This window comes from Rhinoraja longicauda, chromosome 12 (assembly GCF_053455715.1).
Source record: "Rhinoraja longicauda isolate Sanriku21f chromosome 12, sRhiLon1.1, whole genome shotgun sequence".
Lineage (NCBI taxonomy): Eukaryota > Metazoa > Chordata > Chondrichthyes > Rajiformes > Arhynchobatidae > Rhinoraja > Rhinoraja longicauda.
In genome coordinates, this window is record NC_135964.1 from 1,798,547 (window position 1) to 1,816,548 (window position 18,002).

An 18,002-nucleotide genomic window follows, 5' to 3' on the forward strand; every position below is an offset into this window, starting at 1 on the left:
GAAGAATATTTTAATACACGAGCTGAACATACTGCATTTCACCTCAACATTGCAAAAACTAGTGTCCAACCCACAGCAGGAGTGGTCTGACAAACTTGAGAGGCCTACATATGTTCAAGTTCCTAAAATAGTCCATGGGAAATGTCAATCAGGAAAATGTCAAAAATAATGATCAACGAGCCTGGGCAGAACAGCATTTTAATCTTACAGTAGCAACTGCTGCTACCAAAAATGAAGTGCTTGGCATTTTCATCTTTTTAAATTGTACTGTCTATGTGACCAGAGTAAAAGCTGATGTTGATAAATGAGAGTTCGCAATGCCCAAATCAGCTCTTCTCTTGGAATTTACACAAGGGCCCTCAAGGACCAGGCCAATGAAATTAAGGCATTGAAGGAAATTAATTTCTCGTAAAGAAATACAAATGATGGAAAAATTCAAAGCACTGAAACCAATTATCTGCATCCAGGAATATGAAAGTAGCAGCCAGTAGCAGTAGAAGGGGAGAATGTGTTTGCTGTCAAAGAATGTATACATGGTTTCTGCTAACTTAACTCCACTGTTTAAAACTAGGAGGGAGAGTGAAAACAGGGATCTATAGGCCAGTTAGTCTGATATATCAATAGTCAAGAAAATGTGAGAGTCCATTATAAAGGAAAATAATGAGAGTCCATTATGAAGGATAACAGGATACGTGCGTAAGTCACAGAAAAAGTGAACAGAGATTTATGTATGAAAATCATGTTTGACAAATTTATATTGATTTCTTGGATGATGTAATTTGGAGAATGGGTGCATTTGGATTTTCAAATAGCCTTTGATAAGGTCTCACATAAGAAATCTATATACTAAAACTCTCGTTTGTTTGTTTGTTTGTTTGTTTGTTCCTGAACTACAGCCAAAACGGTACATGATAGCGCCACAATTTTAGGCCCACCTTACTCACCGACGTCCCTTTGGTGCTAATGGAAGAAGTTTCATTGAAATCGGTGTTATATATTTAAAGTTATTCACATCTTAAAGTTTAAATCTATCTCATAGGGAGGGAGAGAGGGGGGGGAGGATAAGCGGGGTTGGGGGGGATGGAGTGGGGGGGAAGGGAAGGGGGAGGGGGAGGGAGGAGGGAGGGTGGGGGAGAAGGGGAGGGGGGGAGAGGGGAAGGGGGAGGAGAGGGTGCAACACCAATGCAGGAGTGGTTTGGACCCAACGTGTCCACTTGGTCTAGTTAGTCTATAAAATTGGAAATAGTTGGCATCAGGATGGATGTGAATATTTTGCCAGTTACATGTAGGATGTGGAGGTTTTGGAGAGGATACAGCAGAGTTTTACCAGAATCCCGCCTGGATTAGAGTGTTTCAGTTGCAGGGAGAGGTTGGATAGGCTTGGATTGTTCACGCTGGAATGTCGGAGATTGAGGGGAGATCTGATAGATAAAGGACATAACATTATGAGAAGTAAAGGCAGGGTAGAAATCAGAACATTTTTCCCAGGGTGGGAAAGAGGGAATAGCTCTAAGGTGAGAGGGGGAAAGTTTAATGGATATGTGCAAGGCCATGTTTTTTTACACAGAGAGTGATGGGGCCTGAGATTTTTTGCCAGGGATGGTGGTGGAGGCAGATACCTTAGTGGTGTTTGAGACTTTTAGATAGGCACTTGGAAGTGCAGAGAATAGAGTGATATGGATCATGTGCAGGTAGATTCCTGTGCTTCCACATCCTACCTGTAATGTACACAATACTCCAACATCAGTTGATCAATCCTGATGCCAGCTATTTCGGACTTCAATTTTCCAGACTAATTTCATTCCTGTGCTATTCTATGTTAAAAATGCGAATGGGGAATGAGTGGGTTCAGTGTGGTTCCTCAAGAAGAGGAAGTGAAGACATTGAAGGAGACAATTCGCATTCAATAATTGAGTAAGGGTACAGTTTAGCACCCACTCAATACAGGGCCAAATGGCCTACACCTATTTTCTATATTTCTATGAGCCTATTTTAAGCATGTTGGTAATGTGCTCTACAGAACCAGCTCCAAAAGCCAATATTAATTGTAACAGTTGTTTTCTTAGAATTACTTATGTTTCCCTGCAATCTGTTATATAATCTGCTAGTACGAACAGGTGATGGCCTGAAGAAGGGTCTTGACCCGAAACATCACCTATTCCTTTCTCCAGAGATGCTGCCTGAACCACTGAGTTTCTTCAGCATTGTGTGATGGTTGTCTGTCGTGGATTTATTGGACCGAAGGGCCTGCTTCCATGCTGTGCCTTTCAATCAGTAAAGAGGGACCTTGGACTAAACGGCTTTCTCCGTGTTCCAAAATTCTCGAAGTTATGAATAAAAAAACAATGGACTTACAAATGTTTTCTTGTCACCCCAGTTATTACCAGATAATAGCTTTTCTCAACAAATGCTAGACATTTCCATATGTGTGTAAGCATGTTGATGCACTCTGGCTTTCCTATTTGCTTATTCCTATTTCAGCATTAAAATTGAATAAAAATATAAATTAATTATATCTATAGAGTTTTCAGAACAAGCTGTTGTCTTTGAGACAGGCAGCCAAACAATAAACTGCAATGGAAATCAAATTTTGACAAAGAAGTCTGCAAAGACAACAAAGAATATTGATCACTGTGAGGGAAAAATACTAAAGAATGGAAGGAAGATGAGGAGCAGGAGGCTAAAGATGCGTGTGTAACGTTCAGTACACCATGTGGAGGAATGCATGTCATTCACAGTAACGTTGCATTTCTGCATTCTCAATGTATAACACCAGCAGCCTCACTGCCGTTAACACCACAAACGCTCGCCCACAAAGTTGCAATGGAATTTCCCACATTCTCTTGGATCTATCTATTCATCATTTAGATACATATATATTCTTTACATTTGATGTATTTTGCAGGTTTTGCAGCTTTTACAAGTTTGTGGCAACTACTCTTCAATAAAACAACAACAATTTAGCTTGGAGCTAAATTTGTCAACTGTTTGCCAAATTGATGGCACACTTGCATCCTGTCTGAAGATGCTGACAAGCATCACACGTTCAGGAAACATGAGCAAGATGCTTTGTGTCAGACCTCCCACATCTATGACAACACTGGACACCTGCCATGAAACAATACAGAATAATCAGCAAGTAAGATGGTGGAGAAGAAAGTGTATCCAGTTGCTTCAATATCATATGAAGCAGAGAGTAAATACAGGAGGTAGAAAATATTGTACAATCAAAAATAATACAGCAAAAATATTGCACATTTCTTTACATTTATAAATCTATATACCTCTTTATTCAGTAACAATGAAACAGTCAAGGATGATGTGACTAGACATGACACTTGCCTCCCTCAGAAAAGAATAGTTCAGTGCAGATTTGCTAACAGCTTGGCCAGTCTCTAAGCAACAACGGCAGGATGAATAGAGGATAATTTACTGATAGAAAAATACATTCTCTCTAAAATTATGCAAGCTAACGAGCAAACACCAAAATCACCAAGTGTTTTCATTGTTTTGCCAAATGCTTCTGTATTTCCACAGCTAATCTATATACTAAAACTCTCCTTTGTTATCTTGTTTGTGACTAAACTTCGGCCAAAACGGTACATGATAGCGCGACAATTTTAGGCCCACCTTACACACCATTGTCACTTTAGTGATAATGCAAGTAGTTTTATTGAAATCAGTGTTATATTTTTTAAGTTATTCACATTTTCAAGTTTAAAAGGAGGGGAGGGGAGGTGGGAGGAGGGAAGGAGGGGGGAAGGGGGGAGTGGGGGAGAAGGGAGAGGGGAGGAGGACAGGGTGCTGCACCAATGCAGGAGAGGTTTGGGCCCAATGGGTCCATTTGGTCTAGTAGTAATATAAAATAATTTTGTGGTTTGCAAAAGAGGTGAAAATCTGGAGGAACAAATAATGGGCTCGTTATTATCCAGCGACACTTTTCCCCTTTGGGATTGAGATTTGAAGATGCCAGCGGCGGAGAGGAAGAGGTCAGGGCAGTGCAATGAACTGGCAACAGCTACAAACCATCCGTCGCAGGAGGAAACTTGACAAGATCTTCCCTCACAATTTAAATCCTGCATGCAAAGGGAGCGAGGTTTGAAGTCTGCCAATAAAAACACTTTGGCATAACAGCCGGCAAAGCAAACAGAAAAGTGGCAGGAGAGCAAAGTGTGGGATTTAAAGCAATCAAAAGCATATTCAATTAATCAAGTGCAACTAAAAGCCTTCCATCGGCTTGGTGATTCAGTATGGTACAATATAATCTTTGTCTCATGTGTAAATTACAATAAACCAAGATTAAGAATAGAATTCAAAACGAACCTGTGCTTTGATATTCAAACAATGCAATATTTCACAAATTAGTCTGCAATTATGTTAGATCGCAGTGAGAAGCCAAGCTATCAAATTATTGTGTGCATACCAAAAAAGCACGTAAATCTGTCTTACACAGATAAAGCCATTTACTTACTTGCTTTGCCTCTCCATGCTTGCAACCCTGAGTGTTTCCCATCGGGAATTCAGCAAGTTCATCTGCTCCCGAATTTCATTTTCTTCATCTTCGGACAGTTTTCCCTCTTCAATAAGTTGATTCCCAGCTTGTAGAATATTACCCACACTGCCCTGATGGGAGGTTAGCTCCATCATAAAGCCCTGCCAAAAATAACTAGAGTCAGTAATAGGGAGACATTTCAAACATTGCAAGCATAAAATCTGTTTTTACCATCTGTAAAGGTACTGTAGTATTCATTCATGACAACTTAAAATCCCAGTTTAATGTTTCATTTAAATTAAACGCAAATGTACCTTAAAAAAAAATTCACACTTTTCACACCAAACTCTGCCAAGTTGCTTTATTATAAGGCCATAGAAACATAGAAAATAGGTGCAGGAGTAGGCCATTCGGCCCTTCGAGCCTGCACCGCCATTCAATATGATCATGGCTGATCATCCAACTCAGTATCCCGTACCTGCCTTCTCTCCATACCCCCTCCCCTGATCCCTTTAGCCACAAGGGCCACATCTAACTCCCTCTTAAATATAGCCAATGAACTGGCCTCAACTACCTTCTGCGGCAGAGAATTCCACAGATTCACCACTCTCTGTGTGAAAAAAGACTTTCTCATCTCGGTCCTAAAAGTCTTCCCCCTTACCCTTATTCTGTGACCCCTTGTTCTGGACTTCCCCAACATCGGGAACAATCTTCCCGCATCTAGCCTGCCCAACCCCTTAAGAATTTTGTAAGTTTCTATAAGATCCCCCTCAATAAGTGATAGGAGCAGAATTAGGCCATTTGGCCCAACAAGTCTACTGTGCCATTCAATCATGGCTGATCTATCTCTCCCTCCTAACCCCATTCTCCTGCCTTTCCCCCATAACCCTTGACACCCGTACTTAAAAATATCCATTGTCTTGGCCTCCACAGCCTTCTCCACCCCCCAATGCCGTGTGCATACAATGACAGTGATTCATTTACTTCATGGGCATGGAACTGTTCTTTGACTTCTTCCACGTCATCTGAGACTGCACCCTGTGCTTGCAGAGAATCCTCGGCAGAGAGCAGCCAGGTCAGTACCACCTCCAACGCAGTCTGGTAACTGTCCAAGTCCACTTCAGTTTCCACAGCTGGGCTTCCAACTGGCTTCTCCACAGAGGATTCCGTGAGCTGCTCAATAAGAAACATGAGGGGATATTCTTCCATTAAAGGCAGCTCAAAATGTTCTGCTTCATTAACCAGACAATCACAGCAATATGGATTTGTGAAGGAAAAAAAAAGTTATCACCTAGCTTCATTTTCTTTGCAGGATTGATTCCAAAATTCAGGGGCCAAACTACGAACAGGTGATAATTTTAATGGCTACTAGATCCATTCGGCAGAAAGAAATGTACGTGATTGCATTTTGCACTGCTCATTAAAATGTGCATTCCTAATTATCAAACCATCTGAACTGCATAATATGTTCATTACTGATTAATGTCTTCTGGGAACTAGCAGTTTTTCAATCCCACTTAAATAAAATTTGAAACCCATTGCAGGAAAAACACTATAATTTTGCACAGGCTTTTGCTACTGGCGACAGCCAACATGACAATCAAACCTTTTCATTCACCACTACGCCATTCCCCACATTCCCCTACCTCTCCACCCGCCTTCCACATGTCTGAAGAAGGGTCTCGACCCAAAATGTCATCTATTGCTTTTCTCCAGAGATGCTGTCTGACCCGTTGAGTTACTCCAGCTTTTTGTGTCTATCTTCCCCATTTATCCACTCTCTCCAATTCTATCAGCATGGGAGCTAATAATTTGGACCATGATAATGGCAGGTTAGTTGTTGAGAGGTTTGTCAAAAACCTGCATGGCCCTCACCTTGTCCCAGCCTTTTATTTCTATTTTCTATGTGCCTGCCCTTTGTGAAAATAAACATTAAAACCCATGCCGACATTAAAAAGTCAGAGTTCCCAGCAGAACACATATACAATATGAGATAAAGCAGTCCAGTTGTACTGCCTGAAGCCCCAATACTGAACACAGGGAGAGATCCCTAGCTTTTTTTGGACCGCTTTATCTACCATCAAATGCGTAATCTTAAAAGTCAGCTCCTGGAAGGCGGTTCAGAATCTGAAAGGCCAGTGAAGTTTGTTTTCTGGTGTACTGACATGGATTAGAAGGAAGAAATGTGTGGATCGGGACAATGGAGCCTAGGAATAGAAGGAATCTTTGTATCGAATAGGGTTGTGACCTCAGGCTGGAAATAATTGAAGGAGCTCGAATGAATTGATTATAAATGAGAGAAAAGTCCCCTTTAACACTACCAATGTGCGTCACGACCAAATCTGTCCATTCCACGGTTACAACAAAATAGCAAAACAGACCTGTGGACAAGGGAGAATAGCGAGAAATGTCCAGGCCAAATGATGGACAGAATTGCCCCAAGACACTGGGAACACACTTTGATCATGTTTGATCATTGTTCCAGAGAATTCCAAGCAAGCGATGGAGTAGCATCCTTTCTAGATATACTAAAATGATGCAAAATATTTTTAACAGGTTTTTATTCTGTGCACCAAAGAACGGACAAAGAATAAATTCATGTGCTGGCATCTCTCTCCACCTACGTCATTCTTCCTCATAGTGAGCAGACTAACAATGCAGACAAAATTGGGAATGTTGCCTGGTATTTGGTATCACTACTTTACACTTATATGCCTTCCATCATTTATGATATAAAATAAAAATATCAATTTCCCTTTAAAGTGGTGCTCCTTATTTTAAAACCTACTCTTCCAGTGATTGAAAATCTTATATTTTTCACATATTTCCAATCACAAGGAACGAGAACTAGTTATGCCTTGGAACAGATATTTATTTATAATATTATATCTGGCATGCATTTTCTTATCTCTTTTGCCTGTATGATTGATGCCTGGTAGTTTCTCAATGCCTCCTGGCACAGCGGTAGAGTTGCTGCCTTACAGCGTCAGAGACCCATGGTCGATCCCGACTAAGGGTGCTGTCCGTACAGTTTGTACGTTCTCCCTGTGACCGCGTGGGGTTTCTCCGAGATCTTCAGTTTCCTCCCACACTCCAAAGACATACAGGTTTGTAGGTTAATTGACTTGGTATAAAAGTAAATTTGTCCCTAGTGTGTGTAGGATAATATCATATCATATCATATATATACAGCCGGAAACAGGCCTTTTTGGCCCTCCAAGTCCGTGCCGCCCAGCGATCCCCGTACATTAACACTATCCTACACCCACTAGGGACAATTTTTACATTTTACATTTACCCAGCCAATTAACCTACATACCTGTACGTCTTTGGAGTGTGGGAGGAAACCGAAGATCTCGGAGAAAACCCACGCAGGTCATGGGGAGAACGTACAAACTCCTTACAGTGCAGCACCCGTAGTCAGGATCGAACCTGAGTCTCCGGCGCTGCATTCGCTGTAAAGCAGCAACTCTACCGCTGCGTTACCGTGCCGCCGTATATGTACGAGGATCGCTGGTAGGTGCGGACTTTGTGGGCCAAAGGGCCTGTTTCCGCGCTGTATCTCTAAACTAAACTAAATCCATTTCCTTGAGTTCAAGCACACTGCACTAAGATTATGCTCAATTAAATATTAGCACCACTATGTGTCAGTATATAATACACAATTATGTACCAGAAAATCATGTGACAACTACACACTAGCAAATCATTTGACCTCCTTGGGCTTGCTGCACAACTTAGCAAGGTCTGGGCTTGTCTATTTATTGGCCCCAATTCCACATTGCCACCTGTTTCCCACAATACCATTGACTTTTCATTCAAACACCTGCCAATATGCAGCTTTGAAGGAATGAAAATTTAGCATCCATAGAATTCCCAAAGTTCACAACTCTCCAAAAAATTAAATCTCAAGTGACCAATTACTCATTCTAAATGATAGTGACCAGTTCTAGACTTGCACAGCTGTAGGAACCCCATCAAACTCCATCAGAACCTCATAGGTTTCAATTAGTTCACTTGTTAATCTTGATTGAATACCAGTTTCTTCTGCTCAATTGTTCGTCAAGTAACAAACTCCTTAACGCAGGGATTAACGCTATGAATCTTCATTTCAATTTCAAACAATTATATCCTTGCTGCAGTAAAACCAAACTATATGCAGTGCCCATCTGTAATCTTGTCAGATTTATAGAAACATTTCTTCACTGATGTTCCATTATCCCAGCTGTAAAAGGCAATGATCTATTTGCCTGAGTTACTTGCTGTACTGACATATTAGACTTCTGTTTTTTTTCAACAAGATCAAATAGGTCCTGCTGAAAACTAACAGTAAATAGTCTCAAACTTTTTCAAACATATTCTGTGATTCTCTTCATTGTACCGAATGGATTAGCTCATGTTGAAATAGACAGAATGGTCCATTCAAAATTGAAATGAAGCTCGGATGTGCGGATGAAAGTAATTGAGAGCCGAGGTGAATGAAGGGCGAGGCTGATGGGAGATGGAAATACAGAAATGACAAGAGATATTGGGGCTCTGGTCAAGAAAGAGGTGACATATATCATGCCTCAGCAGCTAAGAGCAACTGAATCACTGCAGGGGTACATCTGGAATGGATTATTATTATTATTATTATTTTGTGTCATCACACAGCTGTTTGCCAATAGTGAGCCAATTTTAGTGCCACGTCGTTGGCTTCTGCAAGATCCTTTACAGTGCATGTGTCATGCAGCATGTCACAGCTCAGGAGATGTTCCATAGTCTGGAGGCCCCGTCCACACTCGTAGTCTGCCACATCTTCAGTGTATCCCCACTTCAGCACGTACACACTGTACACACCACACACTGTATCTGAATTGGATATCAGTCAGACAGCTTTGGCAGATAAGGGAAAAGAGAACCCAAAGGGATGCCACAGGGATGTTAAGGAGAAACGTGTAACTTGGGAGAGAATAGGGTCCCTTAAAGATCCATGTGGTCATCTGTGTGTGGAGGCACAGGAGATGGGTGAGGGTCTGAATGAACATTTCTTATCTGCATTTATGAAAGACATAGAAAGTCTTGAAAAGATGGAAAGACTTGGAAAGTCTTGAACTCATGTCTTGAAGAGTTTCCACATTACGGGTGACTTTACATCTTAAAATACATGTGAGTAGATAATTCCTTAGGTCCTGATCAATTGTACTCTGGGGCATTGTAGGAATCTGGGGAAGAAATTGGTGGTCCCCAGCAGATATATTGGTGGTATCGAGGAAAATAAATAAGGTCATTGCAGCAAGATCTTGATCAATTGGTGGTCCCCAGCAGATATATTGGTGGTATCGAGGAAAATAAATAAGGTCATTGCAGCAAGATCTTGATCAATTGGTGGTCCCCAGCAGATATATTGGTGGTATCGAGGAAAATTAATAAGGTCATTGCAGCAAGATCTTGATCAATTGCCAATAAGCAAGATGAAATTTAATTGAGATGAAAGCGAGGTGTTGCATTTTGATGAGACAAACCAGGTCACGACTTAACATAAAGTGCTGGAGGAACTCAGCGAGTTAGGCAACACCTGTGGATGTCTTACAATAGACAATAGACAATAGGTGCAGGAGTAGGCCATTCAGCCCTTCGAGCCAGCACCGCCATTCAATGCGATCATGGCTGATCACTCTCAATCAGTACCCCGTTCCTGCCTTCTCCCCATACCCCCTCACTCCGCTATCCTTAAGAGCTCTATCCAGCTCTCTCTTGAAAGCATCCAACGAACTGGCCTCCACTGCCTTCTGAGGCACAGAATTCCACACCTTCACCACTCTCTGACTGAAAAAGTTCTTCCTCATCTCCGTTCTGAGTTGGAGCTTTCTTCATGCTGATGGAGGAGGGGAGAGAAAGCTGGAAAAGCATTGATTTTCATACTCCCCACTACTCCATCAGTCTGTCCCGATCTGAAACATTGTCTGTCCATTACCTCCACAAGTGCTGCCAGAAGCACTCAGTTCCTCCAGCACTCAGCACTTTGTGAAAAATTCCAGCATCTGCATTTCCTTGCACCTCAAGGTCAGCACTTGTACAGTAGATTGGTGGGACCCTGGGGTTTATTGTAGAAAATAGAGACCAAAGGGTGCAGGTATATACTTCCACAAAAGTGATGCCACACATAAACAGGATGGTGAAGAGTTCATCTGGCGTGCTAGCCTTCATCGGTCAGAGGATTGAGTTCGGGGGTTGAGACATCATGTTACAGCTGGAGAAAACATTTACAAGGCTACATTTTGAATACTATACATAGCTCCGGTCTGCCCTGCTGTAGGAAGCATGTTATTGAACTAGAAAGGATGCAAGAAATAATTACAAAGGATGTTACCACGTCTGGAGAGCTCGAGTTAAAAAGGTTAGGGCTTCTCTTCTCTGGAGCATAGGTGGCTGATGGGTGAACTTATAGAGGTTCATAAAATCACAAGGTGCATTGATAAGGTTAACAACCACAGTCCTTTTCCCAAGGACTAAAACTAGTGGCATGGCTGGAAGAGCAGTTGCTTCACAGTGCCACAGACTCGGCTTTGATCCGGGCCTCAGATGCCGTGTACATTCTCCATGTAACCGCGTGAGTTTGCTCTGGTGCTGCAGTTTCTTGTCACATCCCAAAGACATGCAGGTTGGTAGGTTACCTGTAAAATTACTCCTGGTGTGTCGGGTGTGGGATAACATGGAACTAGTGACAACAGGTGATCAATGGTCGGCCTGGATTCATTAGGCTGAAGGACCTGTTTCCATGATATATTTATGAAACTAAACTTAACTAAAGGGCATGGGTTTTAGCTGAGGGGAGAAAGATTTAAGAGACCTGAAGAACAACCCTTTCACACAAAGGGTGGTACATGTATGGAAAGAGCTGCTGGTAGAAGTTGTAGATGCAGGTGACATTTAACAGATAGGGACATAGACATGAAAGATTTGGAGGGATATGGGCCAGGTGCAGGCTAGTGAGAATAGCTTGATTGTTCAAGCTGAAGGTCATGAATAATTTGGGTTAAAGGGACTCTTTCTGTGCTGTACAGCACTATGATTTATTTAGGAAATGCGCCACTTATTCTTTGTATTTCATCATGTTTCTCTCACTGGGTAGAGCATTCATCTTGTAGTTTATCGGAATTTCAGAAACCTCGAGTACTAAATATCAAGCATGAGGTTCCCAGCTTTGCCTCTTATTTAGTCTTGAGCACTGGCAAGGCTCAGGGAGAGGAGAGTCAGTCTAAAATGGTTAAGTCCACTGTTTTTGTTGACCATGGAATGTCTGCCTTGAACAAGCCATTGGTTTTAGCCTCAAGTGCACTTAAATCATATTTGATTCTTCAGCACCAAATAGAACTGGTCACAAATATAAAAAATATATTTGAATTATTTTACTTAAGAAGCCTTTGCAATTACTACTCACTGAGTGCCAGGATTACAGCGCTTAAGCATATGCATAAACCCATGATACGTACCACTGGGTTTTCATGGTATGCTCTACAATGAAACAGGGCATTTTTACTGCAGTTAAACGCTGCCATTTCTATAAAGGAATGTTAATGTGGAATGAATTCTACATCTCAGTGGTAATATTTATTTGCATAACTACACGATAACTTTCTTCAGCAAATTTGACTGCAGCCAATTTGATGCATGGAGAATGTAAAAACCTTAAAGTAAATAACTAAAATGCCTACAGGCTGGAATATATCACATACGTTATAAAGTTCATTTAAAGATAAGCCACCATCTGCTTGCAGAAGAATGAAAAGTGCAATTATGTTCATCCAGGCTATTAATCAATTTTGAACACGATAAATACCTCACAATTTCTGAATGGAATTTGGAGAATAACAGATGTTTAATATTATTTAAAGCGCTCCTCACCAAGTAAAAACATTTATCTTTTTTGCTTTTTTGCCGAGGTCCTGTTGAAATAATGCAGATTGGTTGAAAAAATCAATAAAGTTTAGCTAGTTAGATTTCTGACCTTGCCTTCGATAATATAATCACTTAACTACTCTAATTTTAAATTAACAGCACTATAATGCTTTTGTTTGCTAATTTAAATCCACTTTGTACAAACCCAGTGTAAGAATAAAAGATGAGTCAATGTCATATTGTTATGGGCATTGAAATGCCAAATCATCTTAAAGCATCAATGAAAGGCCAAATCATCTTGAAGCATCAATGAAAGGCCAAATCATCTTAAAGCATCAATGAAATGCCAAATCATCTTAAAGCATCAATGAAGGCTGAACGCAGAAGTGAATCTTAAAAATCCCAAAGCAGTCTTAAATAAGGTACATTTGGGAGCAATTGGTGTGAGGATGCCTCTCTGGAATAGGATCTCTGGATAACACATTTTGTGTGATGTCTGGTGAATTCAGAGAGCTACTTTCAATTGTCATCTACTGACATTCTCGGCACTTCTAATATTATTTATTTATTTCAGAGTTTGCAGAAGAATAAGTGACAATCATCAGGCTTTGTGCATTATGAGTTCATGGCGGCATTTTTGGTCCTAAGTGAGCAATGCAGATACCAGTACGTTGTCGTCCAGCAGATTTACACTTGCTGCAGTTACTGCATTTAATCAGCCATCGTCCCAGGGTGCAAACCCCCAAGCAATGAAATCGTAAACCCAACCACCCTCAAAAATGCAGCTATTCATTCAGTTGAGGTAACTGTGATGAATGATTATGGCCAACAAGGCCATAATTGAACTATAATTCAAAACTGTTAAAAATGACATAACTGATGCAGACATTTTTAACCTTGCAGATTGTCAGAGAAGGGAAAGAATGTGCAAATGCAGGAGATACATTAATTCCTTGGTTAGATTGGACTCAGATTGGAAATGTGGTGTTGCCACTGCAGTGAAAAGCAGATTGCAATTTAAATGTATAAACGGAGCCAGTCACCACAATCAGCTTAGAACATGAACAAGGTGACCGAAAAACATTTTCACAAACCGTGCCAGGACATCACGACTCATTATTAAAGACACAAAGTATTGAGGATTTGGCACATACAAAGTAGAATTGATGGCAAAGTACAACATGAATTTTTGGCTTCATGTGATCCACCAACAAATTAAATGTTTAAGTTGTTCCTGGCCTAACTTTGCCTCAAATCCAGATATGACAATTAGTTTTATTTCGCAAAACACACACCTGTACAATGTTACAAGAGTGATAAACTCAGTCTTCCATCAATTTTCAAATCTAATTCCAAATACCTTATGGAATTGCAACAGGAAAATGAAATGCCCTGTTTATGACCCCAATAAATAATCAGTGAGAAGGTCAATCACTTTGTAATTTTCTCAGCATAATACTAATGAAAATTTGTTTCCCAGGTTCCATGTGCAACAACTCTTTGCAGGTCTTCTTGCATCATTCCACGAGCAACGCAAGCACTCTCACTCCCCTGACCCATTTTACATCAATAGTGCTTGTGATGATGACATTCCCAGCAACATACTCATCTTCAGGCATGGCTGCAGAAATTATATCCAGATGTTACAATATCTTCTTTGAGAAAGGCTGGGAAAGCTCTATTTGTACAACTCCGTGTATAACTTTAAACCCTGTAAGTCAGATATTTACATTTGCTCCCTTGGGGACACAAACCCTGCCCCCTCCCTAACCCCCGGGTACCACTCCTGTTCTCTTGCCATTCAGATCCCAGATAAATATCACATCCCTCACACCCACAGGCATTCTTCTGATTGCTACCCACTTGCCCGAGACAGCTCCCAGTCCCGGTTCTTGCTTGCAGGCCCCACATTTTCATGCAGAAAATGTTTCTGATTCAGCTACTATCATGAGCATCAACTCAAGTAACTGCAGAAAATGACAGCACCTGTTCAGAAACTGCCCTGTGGTAGTCGAGTGAGCTGGTCTGCTGCTCTGGGGCTCCTAGCAGGCAGAGATTGTGCAAATAACTTAGCTCTTGCCCAAAAAACCTAGATGCCTGAGATTCAGGTGCTTTGGCAAATGCTCCTGCACCACAACATGCCTTCATCCCAGATCAGTAACAACCTGGCATGGCTCTATCACAGCTTACCGTTCCAAGTGCTTCACCGTTTTCAGACAGTGGTCTCTGAAAGCCAAATAGACAGCGCTGTCGTAAAGCATCGTAAAGCTCAGTAATTCACTCCCTAAAAAGACATACTGCAATTATAGCATTGTCACACTGCTTAGTATAGCTCAGATATATAACGTGGAAACGAACCCTTCCGATCACCCACTCTGCACCGACCATTGCTTACCCAAACACTAGTTCTATCCAACATACTTGGGGCATTGAAACATAGAAAATAGGTGCAGGAGGAGGCCATTTGGCCCTTCGAGCCAGCACCACCATTCATTGTGATCATGGCTGATCATCCACAATCAGTAACTCGTGCCTGCCTTCTCCCCATATCCCTTGATTACACTAGCCCCTAGAGCTCTATCTAACTCTCTTTTAAATTCATCCAGTCAATTGGCATCCACTGCCCTCTGTGGCAGAGAATTCCACAAATTCACAACTCTCTGGGTGAAAATGTTTCTTCTCACCTCAGTTTTAAATGGCCTCCCCTTTATTTATAGACTGTGTCCCCTGGTTCTGGAATCCCCCAACATTGGGAACATTTTTCCTGCATCTAGCTTGTCCAGTCCTTTTATAATTTTATATGTCTCTATAAGATCCCCTCTCATCCTTCAAAACTCCAGTGAATACAAACCTAGTTTTTCCAATCTGTCCTCATATGACAGTCCCGCCATCCCGGGGATTAACCTCGTGAACCTATGCTGCACTGCCTCAATAGCAGGGATGTCCTTTCTCAAATTTACAGAAGCCTATTAACTTATGAACCTGCACGTCGTTGGAATGTGTGAGGAAACCAAAGCACCAGTAGAAAGCCCACACGGTCAAAGGGAGAACCGACAAACTCCGTACAGGCAGCACCCAAAGTCAGGATCAAATCTGGGTCTCTGGCGCTGTAAGGCAGCAACTCGACCACTGTGCCACTCTGTGCTTTTGAGTGTAGCCAAATCCTACATTATGTGACTTTGGAGTTAAAAAGTTATTTCCTCACATTGAACATAATTAGTTGCACTGCATTTGTTTTGCTTCTTAAAGGGATTTGACGTTATATTTATTGATGCTCCAGAATCTAAGTAGCTAATGATATAGCAACATGTAGTTTTGTTTTTTGCAATAACTTTTTGAACCACAAAGAACGAAAGAAATATGGCCCACGTCTATTTACATCTATGGTGACAAGCCTCACATACCGAGCTGTCATCTCCTCCCACGGGTTTACATAATCCTGAACTGTCTTGCGATATGTGCTTCCAGAGAGTTTCTTCCCACCTGTCGGCATTCAGCATGACACGGGGTCAGTAACCGTCTGCCGCCTCAAGCTGTTCATGAATCCTGCAGCACTCTGCTCCTCAATAACATCATCTTTTTTTCAGCACAATAAACCAGAGCCACTGAGCTTTGGTAATAAAGCACCAGTTTATCAGACGCATTTGAATAAATAATGAACCAAAGCAGTTACAGCCGACATCAGATGCGAGCAAGTCTTTGATGGAAACAAGAATAGATTTGCTCACATTTTACTGAAAGGATCAATTCCCTACTCCTTCACTTTATAGCCTTGCACAAAAATTACAAATCATCAAAACAAGGTTTGCATTATTCATTATCCACTGTGGAATCAAACGTCAGGAGGGAAAGACAATGAGTAATGACATTCAACCCACTTAGCAACCAAACATAAATTTTCATCATCAAAAAAGACACAAAATGCTGGAGTAACTCAACAGGTCAGGCAGCATTTTGGAAAACATGGATAAGTGACGTTTCAGGTTGGGACCTCTGAGACGGTCTGCAGAAGGGTCCTGACCCGAAACTTCATCTGTCGATGTTCTCCAGAGATGCTGCCTGACCTGCTGAGTTATTCCAGCACGTTGTATCTCATAATTTGTAAACCAGCATCTTTAGTTCCTTGTTTCTAAGTAATTTTCACCATCGATTAATTTTTGTTTTCAAGTAACCAGAACCTATCTTGCCATAAAACACTGTTTTCCACTGTTTCCATGTGAAATACATCCCCTATGTTATAATTCTCCACTTGGTAATTTGATAGTTTGGCACTAGAATTGGTCTGGATCTCCCTGCCAAATAAATATCAGCAAGGCTGGCAAGGATACTGTGGAAGCTTATTCCAAAAAGTAGAACATCATGACAAATGGAAGGAAATTCAACCTTGCGTTTCGCTAATTGTTACTGCATACATCCAAACACAAGTTTGCTTGTCAACCTGACATTGGAATCTGGAGCTTGTTTTTAATCTGCAATTATTCCTCCTATTGATCAATTTCATTGCATTTCTCTTGGTGGCACCTAAGTGTTTTTCTCATTGGACGACATCCCAACCATGGCCTATCATATGATCTGTATGATATTCCATGGTTGGGATGCAGTCCAATGAGAACACAACTTGTGTCTTGGCAAGTATTTTTTCAGCCATTGTTGATTAGTGATTTTTCAGTGTGTGGGCATCTCTGGCAAGTCCAGCACGTACTGCCTTGACGAGGTGGTGGTGGGTTAGTGCTGTGAACCACTCCGGTTGTTTGGGTAAGAGCACTCTCTCAGTTTAATTGGGGAGGAAGTTCCAGGGCCTGCAAATGGCAATGAATATATTACCAAGTAAAGATTGTGTGCGACCAAGATGGGAATATGTGGGCTGATGTCCTCAGACTGTCTTGGCCTACGCGATCTCCTGCTTGCCAAATATTTTACCTCCCCTTCCCATTCCCACACTGACCTTTCTGTCCTCCACTGTCAGACTGAGACCACATGCAAATTGGAGGAACAGCACCTTATGTTTTGCTTGGGCAGCTTACAACCCAGCGGTATGAATGTTGACTTCTCTAATTTCAAGTAACCCTTCTCACTCTCTCCGCCCTTCCCCCATTCGCCCTGCTAGTTTCAGCTTTTGTATCCAATCGTTAGCGCCATCGTTATTGGTTTGTTCCACCATTTATTTAAAACATGGATACCACAATATCTCCCTTAAAATTTGGATGGGGCAGCTGAGCAGAATGATTGTTCTCCATGCAGATACTTAAGAACATTCCAAACCAAATTATTAACCATCTATACATTAAAACCAGAAACACAAATTAAAGTGCTATGAGACAACTATGACACTATAACGTACACAGGGCTTACTGCATTAAATGTGCATTATAATCGTCAATCCCAGTGCTTCTGCATGCAAGCAAACTCTATATTTCTGGATGGGGTTGCTGTGGGGCATCGGATGAGGTAGGCACCATCCATCTCCAACAGCTGATGCAACATGTGCAGCTGAGAAAGATGCCTCATCATTCAGGTGCAGTGCCTGAGGAAATTAGCTTGGCCTGATCTATTCATGACTTTCTGTGTCATTTAACTGCCAGATTTACTTCATTTACTTCATGGGCGGCACGGTAGCGCAGCGGTAGAG

The 18,002-nt window shown here is 41.5% G+C and overlaps 1 protein-coding gene across 9 annotated transcripts in view; it reads right to left on the reverse strand.

Annotated features, from left to right (window-relative positions):
- The window catches only part of dmd (dystrophin), a 1,595,363-nt gene that overhangs the window by 1,144,356 nt on the left and 433,005 nt on the right, over positions 1-18,002 (reverse strand). For all 9 annotated transcript variants that reach the window (XM_078408877.1, XM_078408870.1, XM_078408878.1 and 6 more), the window contains exons 9-10: positions 5,477-5,665; positions 4,472-4,653 (exon numbers count right to left, since the gene is read on the reverse strand). In XM_078408877.1, the coding sequence (XP_078265003.1) occupies positions 4,472-4,653; positions 5,477-5,665 (371 nt within the window). The remainder of the gene's footprint in view (positions 1-4,471; positions 4,654-5,476; positions 5,666-18,002) is intronic.